This window comes from Schistocerca nitens, chromosome 1 (genome assembly GCF_023898315.1).
Source record: "Schistocerca nitens isolate TAMUIC-IGC-003100 chromosome 1, iqSchNite1.1, whole genome shotgun sequence".
NCBI lineage: Eukaryota > Metazoa > Arthropoda > Insecta > Orthoptera > Acrididae > Schistocerca > Schistocerca nitens.
The window spans coordinates 32943781-32958924 of record NC_064614.1 but is presented as its reverse complement, the minus strand read 5'-3'; the positions used below and the strand labels follow the sequence as shown (position 1 = coordinate 32958924).

The following is a 15144-nucleotide window of genomic DNA, read 5'->3' as shown; positions in this document are numbered from 1 at the left end:
CTTAACGCTGCACTTGAAATGCCGGTTAGCTCCACGTAGCACAGATTAGAGTGGGCTGGGGGATAGGGATTGGGATTGGGGCAGAGAGGATGGCTTCTACAGAACGCATCTCTTACGAGTTTCAAGAAGTTTCAACAAGCTGAGCCTAAGCAAGTGGTATCATGCACTGTGTGGTTTTCACTTTCCACTGCCTACAACGAATGAAAATTAACAGAGTGGCTGAACCTTCTATATTTTTCTATTAAGCTTTGATGCGTTATTAACAAACGGTTTTGATAGTGTTAAAGATACTGTTTTTTTTAGTTTAGACACTGGCAGTTCCATCCATTGTAGGCATGTTTAGTTGATAATGTATCAGTAGACGCACTAGAACATGACAACATCACCATCCGGCGACAATTTCACTAAAATTAAATGAAATGAAGGCGCGAAATATCTCTCCGTACTTCCAGATGCTAACGAGTCTCTTGCTTTGCTTGCTAAAGAGCGTAATTTTCAAATTTCGTTTTGTTACTTGAGGTGCACTTTTACGGTTTTCACAGTATCTGCTTTAGAAAGAACTGCCAAAAACACGTATTTTGTGACATAATTGAAAGGCAATAAAATGTTGGTACCACTTTCCGCCATTCGAAAATTTGAATACAGTGGACACTGATTCGAAGCCTTCTCCAACATGGAAACAATGAACCGCGTCTGATTCATCATCTGGTAAATTGCATTTGACACAATCATGTGACAAGGTCAGATGGCTCTTACAGACGAGTGCCCAAACAATTTCTGATTGTCATGATGGCTGGTCCCTTTCTCACTGACGTAATGGATGGCTGATGATCATGACACTGCTGTTAGTCTTCACAGGTGTCGATCGGTACCACAGCTGAAACAATGTAATATTAGTACACTGATGGCATTGAGCCTAGTTCGTCAGCAGCTGTTGCATCCTAGTGGCATTGTGGAGCTAGCACTCTTACGAAAGTGCGCTGTTCTAGACACGACGTACATGTCACCTATAGATCGTCTTGACCTTTCAGGGAAGGTAAGGTATTCTGGCTACATGGCGAAATTCTGTCGTCTTGAAATCCTTGAGAATGTTAAAGGTGAGTTTCGAAGCTGTATTAAGCACCCACTGCAGAGGATCGATACGTGTTACAATCATCCCTCCCTAAACTACTGTTGTCTACTCGACGATGGATCGCAGAACCATCTTCTACAGATCAACTTCTGTGGGAGTATTGTCGTCGGGTTTAGGATCGGGTGGAGCTGCTATGGTCTGCACACTACTCTTATCCTCAAAGCAAATAAAATGTGTGCTGCCACCAGGGATTGCTATTCCAACATAAAAGCTGATAGCTATCCTACATCGTCTCCAATATATTTATTAACGAGTGGCAGTGACAATCACCATATTATTGGCCTGCAACTCTACGCCTATACCTCCTAACATAAGAAGAGGTAACCATTCCGATGTGGACAACGTAGAAGAGTGTAAACAATACTCTGCGAACGACGACGACGTATGCTCGTCAGAGGCACATTACAGCTTTGAGGGAAACTAAATGACAGATGTTTATGGTTGCGTTGGCAGTTCGATATGGAAAAATTAGTCTTTGTGGAATGAAAACTACCAATTTTCTACGAATAGATAAAGCTTCACCAGGGAAATTTGAATCAAAGAATGCGGCACTCCAGAAGACCAGAAAGAATTTGAGCACAAATACATCTTCCGCAATCCTGTGTGTCACTCACAGGATAAATGCCGTAGCTGAAGAAGCTTTGGAATCATCATCGCGCTCCAGAAATTCGATTCAAGAAACATCTACGCTGCATCGGCATTATACTGTTCCTGCAGCGGTGAAGAGGACTCCGACTGTATTACCTTCGGATACATAAATCGGCTTAAACGCCTTGTTGCGAGATATGCTAAAACTGAACTGCCCCCTGCCGACATAGTGCCGTCCTAATTATCAGAGAAGAACTAAAAGGTAAACAGAGTCATATATAAATGCTTTTTCTTGACTTGGATGTCAGCCTTTAATGTATAGCTACGGTTAAACATGTACAGTGTTGTATGAAACTGTTAGTAAGTCATGAATTACTTGACCGTAAACATTTTTATTTTGGTCTCATTTACACTTCCTATTTACATGAGGTTGTGTTTGTTGATGTCAAACTTACATTCTAAAGGCTTCAGAGCTCCATCTTCTGGCACCTTATAAGAATGCAGGAATCAATGTACATTCATAATCTACGCCATCTGCTAATAGAGAGCATGAGGAACTATTTTTAAAGTAAAGACACAAGAGCTGACCAACTGAAATAACTTAATTCATTAATGATTTCGGTTATGTTGGCCACTGTGGGTAAGCTGTCTTCCGGTGGCACATGAAAAACAGTTTTCCCGTGTTTTGTATCAGAATATGAAATAAACTACGAGCGTAGATCGATTCCTCCATTGATGTAAGATGACCGATGACGGATCAATTTGTCTCTCAAATAGATTGCATATAGCTTTGATATCCATAAATACTATAAAATGGATGTACGAAGTACGTATGTATGTGTATGTATCTACGTTAGTGTTCACAGCCTATGATGTGTAGGTCATGGGTTCCCAGTGAGTGCTGTAAGGCCCTCTTAACCCACTTGACCGATTTCACTCTTACTGTCTGGAGAGGATCGCTGTGAGGGTAAGAACCGCATACCTGTTGAAGGGGTGGGGATGAAAAAGCAGTGTAATCCATTACGCGGGAATACCCATACTTTATGCATCCAGTATTTGGGAATGAGAGCAATTAGTGACTTGCAACAAACTTACACATAATTTCAAACATCTACAAAAATTTTTGCCGCTGACAATCCCCATAAAATGATAAAACAAAAAAAAAATATATCACTCACTACGTTTTCGCTGTTCATGCAGTAAAACTGTCCCAATAACCATGATATTTTAATTTATTACTTTTTTACTACTAACCGTATTCGCAACACATTTTACAGACAGTATTCACATATACCACTAAATGTATAAGCAAAATTATATCATTGTACGGCATGTAGTTCACAAGATGTGACATCGTAAACACTGAGATGCGTGAAAAAGTGTCGCATCATGTGTAGCATTTAACTCTATTCACAAAACGTTTCGCAGACAGTATCCACAAATGCCACTGCTTTTAACTACAAAAATATTTCATTGTACGACAAATACCTCAAGAAAAATGACTCCTATACCCCCATAACCATGGACCTTGCCGTTGGTGGGGAGGCTTGCGTGCCTCAGCGATACAGATGGCCGTACCGTAGGTGCAACCACAACGGAGGGGTATCTGTTGAGAGGCCAGACAAACATGTGGTTCCTGAAGAGGGGCAGCAGCCTTTTCAGTAGTTGCAGGGGCAACAGTCTGGATGATTGACTGATCTGGCCTTGTAACATTAACCAAAACGGCCTTGCTGTGCTGGTACTGCGAACGGCTGAAAGCAAGGGGAAACTACGGCCGTAATTTTTCCCGAGGACATGCAGCTTTACTGTATGATTAAATGATGATGGTGTCCTCTTGGGTAAAATATTCCGGAGGTAAAATAGTCCCCCATTCGGATCTCCGGGCGGGGACTACTCAAGAGGACGTCGTTATCAGGAGAAAAAAAACTGGCATTCTACGGATCGGAGCGTGGAATGTCAGATCCCTTAATCGGGCAGGTAGGTTAGAAAATTTAAAAAGGGAAATGGATAGGTTAAAGTTCGATATAGTGGGAATTAGTGAAGTTCGGTGGCAGGAGGAACAAGACTTTTGGTCAGGTGAATACAGGGATATAAATACAAAATCAAATAGGGGTAATGCAGGAGTAGGTTTAATAATGAATGAAAAAATAGTAGTGCGGGTTAGCTACTACAAACAGCATAGTGAACGCATTATTGTGGCCAAAATAGACACAAAGCCCATGCCTACTACAGTAGTACAAGTTTATATGCCAACTAGCTCTGCAGATGATGAAGAAATTGATGAAATGTATGACGAGATAAAAGAAATTAATCAGGTAGTGAAGGGAGACGAAAATTTAATAGTCATGGGTGACTGGAATTCGTCAGTAGGAAAAGGGAGAGAAGGAAACATAGTAGGTGAATATGGATTGGGGGGAAGAAATGAAAGAGGAAGCCGCCTTGTAGAATTTTGCACAGAGCATAACTTAATCATAGCTAACACTTGGTTCAAGAATCATAAAAGAAGGTTGTATACCTGGAAGAATCCTGGAGATACTAATAGGTATCAGATAGATTATATAATGGTAAGACAGAGATTTAGGAACCAGGTTTTAAATTGTAAGACATTTCCTGTGGCAGATGTGGATTCTGACCACAATCTATTGGTTATGAGCTGCAGATTGAAACTGAAGAAACTGCAAAAAGGTGGGAATTTAAGGAGATGGGACCTGGATAAACTGAAAGAACCAGAGGTTGTAGAGAGTTTCAGGGAGAGCATAAGGGAACAATTGACAGGAATAGGGGAAAGAAATACAGTAGAAGAAGAATGGGTAGCTCTGAGGGATGAAGTAGTGAAGGCAGCAGAGGATCAAGTAGGTAAAAAAACGAGGGCTAATAGAAATCCTTGGGTAACAGAAGAAATATTGAATTTAATTGATGAAAGGAGAAAATATAAAAATGCAGTAAATGAAGCAGGCAAAAGGGAATACAAACGTCTCAAAAATGAGATTGACAGGAAGTGCAAAATGGCTAAGCAGGGATGGCTAGAGGACAAATGTAAGGATGTAGAGGCTTGTCTCACTAGGGGTAAGATAGATACAGCCTACAGGAAAATTAAAGAGACCTTTGGAGAGAAGAGAACCACTTGTATGAATATCAAGAGCTCAGATGGCAACCCAGTTCTAAGCAAAGAAGGGAAGGCAGAAAGGTGGAAGGAGTATATAGAGGGTTTATACAAGAGCGATGTACTTGAGGACAGTATTATGGAAATGGAAGGGGATGTAGATGAAGATGAAATGGGAGATAAGATACTGCGTGAAGAGTTTGACAGAGCACTGAAAGACCTGAGTCGAAACAAGGCCCCGGGAGTAGACAACATTCCATTAGAATTACTGATGGCCTTGGGAGAGCCAGTCATGACAAAACTCTATCATCTGGTGAGCAAGATGTATGAGACAGGCGAAATACCCACAGACTTCAAGAAGAATATAATAATTCCAATCCCAAATAAAGCAGGTGTTGACAGATGTGAAAATTACCGAACTATCAGTTTAATAAGTCACAGCTGCAAAATACTAACGCGAATTCTTTACAGACGAATGGAAAAACTGGTAGAAGCGGACCTCGGGGAAGATCAGTTTGGATTCCGTAGAAATGTTGGAACACGTGAGGCAATACTAACCCTACGACTTATCTTAGAAGAAAGATTAAGAAAAGGCAAACCTACGTTTCTAGCATTTGTAGACTTAGAGAAAGCTTTTGACAACGTTAACTGGAATACTCACTTTCAAATTCTGAAGGTGGCAGGGGTAAAATACAGAGAGCGAAAGGCTATTTACAATTTTTACAGAAACCAGATGGCAGTTATAAGAGTCGATGGGCATGAAAGGGAAGCAGTGGTTGGGAAAGGAGTGAGACAGGGTTGTAGCCTCTCCCCGATGTTATTCAATCTGTATATTAAGCAAGCAGTAAAGGAAACAAAAGAAAAATTCGGAGTAGGTATTAAAATTCATGGAGAAGAAGTAAAAACTTTGAGGTTTGCCGATGACATTGTAATTCTGTTAGAGACAGCAAAGGACTTGGAAGAGCAGTTGAACGGAATGGACAGTGTCTTGAAAGGAGGATATAAGATGAACATCAACAAAAGCAAAACGAGGATAATGGAATGTAGTCAAATTAAATCGGGTGATGCTGAGGGGATTAGATTAGGAAATGAGACACTTAAAGTAGTAAAGGAGTTTTGCTATTTAGGGAGTAAAATAACTGATGATGGTCGAAGTAGAGAGGATATAAAATGTAGACTGGCAATGGCAAGGAAAGCGTTTCTGAAGAAGAGAAATTTGTTAACATCGAGTATAGATTTAAGTGTCAGGAAGTCGTTTCTGAAAGTATTTGTATGGAGTGTAGCCATGTATGGAAGTGAAACATGGACGATAACCAGTTTGGACAAGAAGAGAATAGAAGCTTTCGAAATGGGGTGCTACAGAAGAATGCTGAAGATAAGGTGGGTAGATCACGTAACTAATGAGGAGGTATTGAATAGGATTGGGGAGAACAGAAGTTTGTGGCACAACTTGACTAGAAGAAGGGATCGGTTGGTAGGACATGTTTTGAGGCATCAAGGGATCACAAATTTAGCATTGGAGGGCAGCGTGGAGGGTAAAAATCGTAGAGGGAGACCAAGAGATCAATACACTAAGCAGATTCAGAAGGATGTAGGTTGCAGTAGGTACTGGGAGATGAAGAAGCTTGCACAGGATAGAGTAGCATGGAGAGCTGCATCAAACCAGTCTCAGGACTGAAGACCACAACAACAACAACCCCCAGGTGCGTGAAAAACTGCCGTATCAAGCTTGTCGTTTTAATTTATTACTTCCTTACTACTAACTCAATTCACATTTCGCAGACAGTAGACACATATGCCACTGGATGTACCTGCAAAATTATATCATTCTGCCTTATGTAATTTAGGAGATACCACGTCATAAACATTGTGCTGCTAGAAAATAAAATTGTAGACCGAAAATCGCTAGGGATACAGGAGAAATATGTGTAGAAATACGTGTGAAATACTTTAAGTATACGAAGTATACGTGAAATACATTTGACGTGTAGGTATGTGAGCAAATACAAGGGTAAAAAGCTCATCTCAAACAGCTGGAACGATTTCAGTCAAATTTGGTACACATATTAGTTCCGATCTGGAAAGAAATACAGTGGGGTAAGAACCACCAGCTCCTATTAGGGTAGGGGTGAAAGGTAAAGAGTGAAGGGGCAAGGAAAAAAGCAGGGGAGAGTAGGAGATGTGCAAAGAAAGGAAATTGGAGGAGACAGACATAGAAGAGAGGAGGAGATAAGGAGGGCGAGGAGAGAGGAGAATATGAAAAGAGAGATGGGGTGGAGGAACTGGAGAGGGGATAGGAAGAGATGGACAGAGGAGAAAACAGGAAGTGAACATATAGGGGAGGAACTGATAGTCAGGAAGAGGGGGAAGGAGCAGATGGATGGAGAGAGGGACAGGATGGGTGAAGGAGGTGTACAGGGAGAGGGAGTTGAGAAAATGGACAGAGAGGGGGAAGGAGGAGATGGACTGATAGAAGACAGGAGTAAATACATACTCAGACAATGCCACCAGGTATTCAGCTAATTGCATTACATTTTAGTCACCAGTGTAACAGTACTGGCTGATAAAAAATAAATAAATATATGATTCAAGAAATAAAAATAATAATATTGTTTTCAGACTTGAATGATGCAATATATCAGTTTGTAAAAAAAAATATAACAGAAACAATCATAAAGAAGACATCATATGCTTTGATCATTTATACAAACGGGTGACAACAGATTAACCAAACAGATCTTCAAATACCCCTTGCAGACGAAATCAAAAATAAAATTCAAGAGGCCAAAAAATATTTACAAAGAAACAACTTACGACGAGAAAAACAGCAGACAGAGACTTCTTAGAATGAAGATGTTTCAGATGGGAAAGAAGGAAGAGAAAATAAGTTCAAAATGAAGTGAGGAGATGAAAAATCACAACAGTGAAAAGGATGCAGGAATACTGGAGAGGCAGGAAGATAAAAGAACATGATATGATGGAATCGGAGTGGCGCGTGGAACTCCGAAGGACTAACGAGAGGAAAAATAATATTTTTGTTGCAGATACACAATCGGGCAGTATGTGGATCAGCGAGGCGACGTCGTAAGCCACGTGAACATATCATCCGTGCGGGTACAAGATGGCGGCCTCTACACGTGCAGTGCTACCAACTCCATGGGCACCGTCTCCCACGAGGCCAGGCTCAATGTTTATGGTCAGTAACCCGCTGTTTCCACTAGCACTGATTTCTTCATTCAATGTGAAAAAGACTTTAGTTGTACCTTGTACTTTGTTTTAGCCTATCGGAACTGTCATTTGTAGATTCATTTACAACCAAATTTATGGTGTGTAGTGGAGAGTATTTACGGTACGATTGTCGTTTCCTCGCCTTTTCTGATCCAATCGCGAATGGTGCATGGGAGGATGGGCTGTCGTTTAGTCTCTGTGAGCTCCGATTTCTCTGATTTACCACATGAGGTCATTTCACAAACTGTATGTGGGAGGAAGTACGACTACTCTTGGAAAGTACGACCTCAGAATTTCACGAGTAGATCTGTGTGATGCACAACGCCTCTCTTGTAGTATCTACCACTTGAGTTTGCCGAGCATCTGCGTCATGCTCTCGCGCATACCAAACACAACTGTAGAAAAACCCACTTCACTTCTCAGAGTCGGCTAGATTCTGTATATTAATTCTGCTCGTTAAGGAACACACACTGACGAGGAATAATTACGAATTGGGCAAACAAGGGTTTTGTGGGAAGTCAACTTCACGATTCAGTTGCAGTTGAGATTCTCCCAATGAGTCTCAATATGGTATCTGTTTTTTCTACAAGTTTTATGTGGTCGCTGCAGGGGCTACGCTCAGATATTTTATCGTTGTTGTTGTTTACTGTGATTTTTCACCTATAGTGTAATCGAACAGTAATGCAGTGCCATCTGTTTTCGTGCAGTACGGTACATTCATTTAAACTGAGCATTAGAAGCTATCCTCTGCACTAAGCACCGGCCCTTCAGGTCTTCCTGCATTTGGCTACGATTTTCCGTGCTGCACCTTTCCTGTACAAAGTGAACCCGAACTCCACAAAGAAAACTTTTTAGTTTTTCTGAGTATTTTTGTAAAAGGGGCCTAGGGTCACTGGTGGCTCGTTAAGTAATAATGTTCACGATTTATTCGGCTTGTTACTCTCAATTACCTATGTTTCTGTGTAACTACTATCACGACAGATAAAAACCACATAATAAGCCCGATAGCCGACAGCAATAAATATATACTTTTACAGTTAAAGTACTTACTGGCCAGCGAACATTAGAATAGCTTAAATCACGGTACCCTTGTGCTCAGGAAAACTTGAAGTCCACAGTAAAACAAAAGAAGCAGAACGAACTTCAGAAATGTTACTGATGTATGGGAAATGCTAGTTAGTACATAAGTAATAGAAATAATGTTTTCTTATTAACAGTATGAGTATGTGTAGCACAGTACAGTAGTACTTTTAAACGATACCTTGTGTAGTAAAGGTAGTCGTTGACAAAAAAAACTGCATAATCATTAATTTCCTTTTACTGTGGCTGAAAATAGTCGCAATGCTACTCAGGCAGAGAAACTCAACAGAGGGCGAGATCCTCAGAAAAGAAAAAAAAAAAAAAACACCTTTGCTATAGATGCTTCCGAGTCTTGTTTCAACGTTTCAGGAAACGCCAATCTGAACTGAAGCAACATAATTCTCATAGAGCTCGCAAAGACGAGGCTGCCGAAGTTACTATTCTCGTTTTGTTCCAAAGAATGAAACATGAGCACGCCTCAACCTGAACAGATGATCGTCAATCCTATAAACCAGTTACATCGCACTCTAACAAGTCACCAGTTCCCCTTATCACATTCGCCGTAGATGACCATCGCTTTTACCTTCTCTTCTTTGGTGTACATTCTACTCACACAAATCTTCAACTTAAGACAGTTGACTGAATTATCAGGGTACATTTCCACTCTCTTGGCTTTTGCTTAGTGTCAACCCCAGCGAGTGCAGGAGTTATATTACCCCATGTGCTACACGAGGATACGCAGTACAGGTGAGTCGCACTCATTTTTGTGTTTCATTTGTAAAAACATTATGTTTACGTTAACGATACTCTGTGATATGTTTCCGAACAGGTCTCGAGGAGAGGAAGTGGATTACCGAATAAAAAATGCAGGATGCTGTTTAAAATTATGTAAGAAGGCGTGTTGTATCCTGGAATGGTTTTCAGTCTTGTAATAGATGTTTTTCCTTATTACATTTTTAAATGATCGCAACCACCTTTTGCATGCTACTGTCTTTCATGAAATTACAAAATTTACTCTGTAAAAGTAAGATTTTTCCAGGAGTGATAAAATGTTTCAAGGTACAACATGGTCGTGTACCTAGGAACAAATAATCTACTGAAATTAAATAGCATTGCAATCGAGAAAATCATTAAGTTACTTTATTTAATCGTCTATTTTCTACATTATCATTTTACAATACAGTACTAATGTGGAAAACCGACCGGTTAAAATCTATACTGGTATTTTAGTTGTCAATAACCGGTATTTTTCGGTTTTGTTTGGCCTCGATTATGATAGGTATTTTTTTTATTTTTTTACTAATGGCCGTTAAAAAACTGATGTACTAATTAGCCATAGCAGCAGTGCTAAAATTTTTCGTTTTTAAATAAGCTTTTTTTAAGGAAAACAAGTAATTTTTATTCGTAAAATTTCCATTACTCTGAAATTTGTGTTATAATAGAAAATGGGAAAAACTTTCCGTGCTTTTTAATAACAATACCGACAGAAACGAGGAACAAACACAGGGCAGAAGAACTGCTGGTTTAACTATTACGATGCGGCGTGGTCTGTTAGATAGTACATGTGTACATGCAATGTGCAAAACTTGCCCCATCTGGTCTATACATTCGTTTCTCGCTTTCGTCGTCGGACATCAGTTGTATTACAGAATAACACCATCCATACACTGAAAAGTGTCTTACGACGTACGGTATCAATGAAGTACAATGATCCGTTTCCTTTAAAAGGTTAAAAGCGGGAATAGCCACAAAGAACTCACATCATATGAGGAGAAAACTTAAATATTAACAGTTCATTCAAAGCTTGCGATAAAAAAAAGAAAGTAGCTAACCTTCTGCGCCTGTCTACATAATGTGTGCTGTAGCTCATGAAAACGGAGAAATTAACACGAAAAACAGCGTTCCTCAACCTCAGTTCTCACCCTTCAGCACTGAGACTATTCGTAATGCCCAAACAGATTTTTGAGCCGAGTTCCAAAAATTAGAATCGGTAGGAGACTACTACTGATTCCTTGTAGTATTCGATCACTTATCACTTTTCAAGAAAATCAGAGAACGGTGGACGCACTAAGTTTATTTTTATGTGCCTATTTAATTTAATATTTTGATAAATGATAATTAATTGAAACCCTCAGCTGCCGTTGATATACATCGATGGGGACAGCCGGAAATGTGTGCGTCGACCGGGACTCGAACCTGCGATCTGCTGCTTACATGGCAGACGCTTTATCCTCCTTTTTTCTTTTTTTTTTTTTTTTTTTTTTTTTTTTTTTTTTTTTTTTTTTGAAAAGGGTAAATGAAAAAAAGATCTTTATTGGTACAAACTTAAATACAACAGAAATGCCATCCTTCCGGCGAAAATAACACAAGACAATATACTCGTACAAGGCGAGGAATTTTTTTTTTTTTATGGACAAGGTGTAGGGAAAAAAAGAATAATAATTCTGATGTAATCTAAGAGGTGTGAAGCAATATACAGTGGAGTGAGGGAAAAGCCAGTGTTGTCTGGGGTAGTGCATTGAAGAAAGGAGGCGCGTGTCCATGCGCCTACTCCACTGTGGGTTACAAATGTAGAAAGTAGCGCGGGGAGTCTCACATGTCAGCAGGGGGTGCGGGAGTGCTGTCGGCGTGTGGCACCATCCAACTGAGCGGGGGTGAAGTAAAGATCGCATGTAGGTAGTTGGCGAAGAAGGCGCGGTAGCACGGTCGCTGTTCAACTTCACTGTGGGCGGTTTGTAAGTACTGCCAGAAATCAAGGCGTGATTTCTCGCCACCATTATACATGTAGGTGATCGTCCACCCCTTGATCCATACAATCGCATGATTTTTGGAGGCGGGGAAATAAGAATTCTCAGGATGGATAAAAGTCCGTGGGTCAATCGAGTCCGGCGGAACGCGGAGGTAACAGGCAACAAACTGTCGGGCAAGTTTCCAGACGTCACTGGTGGCAGCACAAGTCAGTTGGTGGACATCGTCATCCACGAGGTGGCAAATGGAACAAAGTGGAGAGTCCTGTAGTCCGATGGCGTGAAGGCGATGGTTTGTGGCGAATTTTTCATTTGCGACTTGGTACCATGTTGCCCGGACGTTGGAGGGAAGAAAAGGCTGGTGGATGTGACGCCAAACCGTTGGCCACCGCGTGGACGGATGTCTCAGTTCGATATTGTTGCTGGATATGGAACGAAGGAGTGGGGTGTAAAAATCTTTAGGTCGAGGAGAACGCGTGGTCGGTAAGTGCGTGTGAGCATAACTTAAGTCGACGATGAAATCAGAAATGTGGGTCAAATGGTGCTTGATGTGTCCGACTGGTACTGGTGGTGTTATGGTCGCGGGCACAAGAATTTCCAGCAAGCTGCGCGTAAGGGAGGTGCCCCCGTGCCACTGCTTGTGCATGGTGGACATGTACAAGGACGCCGCTCGGAGTCGCACATTGACAAGGCCGAGGCCTCCTGCTCGCGGGGGAAGGGTGAGCGTGTCGCAGCGGACCTTAAAGATCGTACCGGCCGTAAGGAAGTATCCGAGGGCAGCCTGGAGGCTGCGTCCAATAGTTGATGGCAGCGGGAGGACCTGTGCGATGTGGACCATTTTGGCCGCCACATGTTGATTGAGGTATTGGACACGTTGTAAAGAATCGAGTCGTCGGAGAAGATTTTGTCGCACCGTCGTGCGGATAGTGTGGAGTGCACGCCGAAAATTGATGGCAGCGGAGCGGCACACGGTGGAGGTGAAAATGATACCAAGATATCGTAGTTGTGGTACACACGGGAGAGGTGCTAAGTCGTCGTGTGAGAAGCCGCGTCCAATGGGCATCGCCGCGGATTTAGCCACATTCATGTTACTGCCCGCTGCAGTGCCGTACGTTGATATCAAATCAAGTACCGTGTGTGTTTCACTCCATGAGCGGATCAAGAGGAGGAGGTCGTCCGCATACGCACGACATCGAAAACTGTGCTGTCGCAAAGTGAGACCAGAAAGGTGGCTCGTCAGACTCCCGATGAGTGGCTCCAGGCTTATGGCATACAGTAGGGTCGAAAGTGGGCAGCCTTGTCGTACGGAACGCCGGATCGCCACTGGTCCCGCCACACGGCCGTTAACCTGAATCAGAGATTCGGCGGTGCCGTACAGGCGCCGGATCACGTCGATAAAGGTTGGTGGAAAACCCATGCGGTTCATCACTGAGAACAGAAAAAGATGCCGCAATTTGTCGAATGCGCTGTCAAAATCAATGGCAACCACTGCTGCGCGGAGTCTGCACGCCGCTGCCAGTGCAATTAAATCGCGACATTCTCCTGTGGCCGTTTGTATATTAACTGAGCCGCCCGGAGTTGTCTGTTCCGGGGATAGAATGCTAGGCAGGATCTTGCGGCATCGCGTTGCCAGTAGGCGTGTAAAAATTTTACAGTCTGCGTTAAGCAGAGTCAGGGGACGGTAATGTGCTGTCGTCACACCTGGTGTCGGTTTGTGGATGGGTATAATAATTCCCGTGACGAAGGACGGCGGTACGGCGTTCCCCATCGTCAGCAGTTCATTAAACATCGTTGTCCACCGTGACGCCATTAGTGTGAAGAAAGCGCGATAAAATTCTATCGGCAATCCGTCGACACCAGGTGACTTATTCAGAGCACCTTTTTTGATTGCATCGTGGATTTCGTCACGCATAATGGGCTCCATCAGCTCGTCCACTTCGTCGCTGGTGAGGGTGCGAGTTACGTGTGGTAACACAGACTCCTCAGGGTGGTTGTTGGTAGTCTCCTCCTGGTACATTGTGCGGTAGTGGTCGACAAAGGCACTGACGATTTCGGCCTTGCAAGTGACGTGCTGGCCGCGACAGGTGGTGAGCTCGGTGATGAGTTGTCGTCGTCGATGTTTCCTATCGGAGGCGATATGATGCATGGTCGGATGTTCTTGTTCCGCCGAATCTTGACGTCGGGTTCGCACCATAGCCCCCTGCAGTCTACGGCGTGTCAAAGTTACAATTTGCGCCTTAATCCTGCTGCGTTCCCTCTGGGTGTCGGGGGTGGGCGGTTGGGCGTCCAGGTCGCGGAGAACGGCGTAGAAATAGTCGGTAGTGTGCCGGCGCCACATAGCAACTTCCTTTCCATATTGAATCAAAGTACGTCGAATGGCAGGTTTGGCACATTCTAGCCACCAGGTCAAGGTCGTGCCGTATTTAGGTAAGCGACGTTCACAGGTGGCCCATGTCTCGGTAACACGTTGAAGACATTCGGGATCATGAAGATGGGAGGTGTTTAGCTTCCACGGTGCACGACTACGCCAGACCACTTGCTTGGGGAAGAGAATGGTGCAGATGTAGGCACAGTGGTCCGAAAAGGCCAGGGGCCAAAGTTCTGCACCTTGGACTGCAGGCATGAGTTCCCGAGAGACGTAAATTCTATCAAGGCGGCTCGCGGAGTGACTCGTCTGGTAAGTATGTCCAGGCGCGTCGCCGTGCCGAACTTCCCAAGTGTCGCGGAGCAACAGATCTCGGACGACAAGACGCAGTTCTTGACAGGTGTTGTAGTGGGGCACTTGATCTTTAGGGTGCAAGACACAATTAAAATCACCCCCAAGCAAGTAATGGTCGCAGCGTCCTAGAAACAAAGGAGCGATGTCTTCTGAATAGAAGAGTGCCCTGTCGCGTCTGCGGGTGGAGCCTGACAGAGCGTAAATGTTGACGATACGGGTCCCCATGACGGTAACGGCCATGCCTCTGGCAGATGGAAGGTATGTGATATCGGTCACTGGAATGCCTTCTCTGGCGTAGATGGCTACGCCGCGTCCCAGGTGGTCACCAGGAGAAGGATAAGTGTTATATCCCGCGACGTCTGGAAGTGTGGCCAGGTGTACTTCCTGTAGTAGTGCGATATCGACGTCCGACGCCCATATCATCTCTCGCAGCAGTTGAAGTTTCACGGGTGAGCTAATGGTGTTAGTGTTGATCGTCGCTATTCGGTAGGTTTGGAGCCGTACCCCGCCGTGGAGGGGAACTCCACCGGCGGAGGATGAAGAGGGA

General features: G+C 43.2%; 1 protein-coding gene across 1 annotated transcript in view; it reads left to right on the top strand.

Annotated features, from left to right (window-relative positions):
- Positions 1–15144, top strand: part of LOC126263057 (Down syndrome cell adhesion molecule-like protein Dscam2) — a 551657-nt gene that overhangs the window by 230622 nt on the left and 305891 nt on the right. The window contains exon 9 of the mRNA XM_049960035.1: positions 7868–8019. Within this exon, the coding sequence (XP_049815992.1) occupies positions 7868–8019 (152 nt within the window). The remainder of the gene's footprint in view (positions 1–7867; positions 8020–15144) is intronic.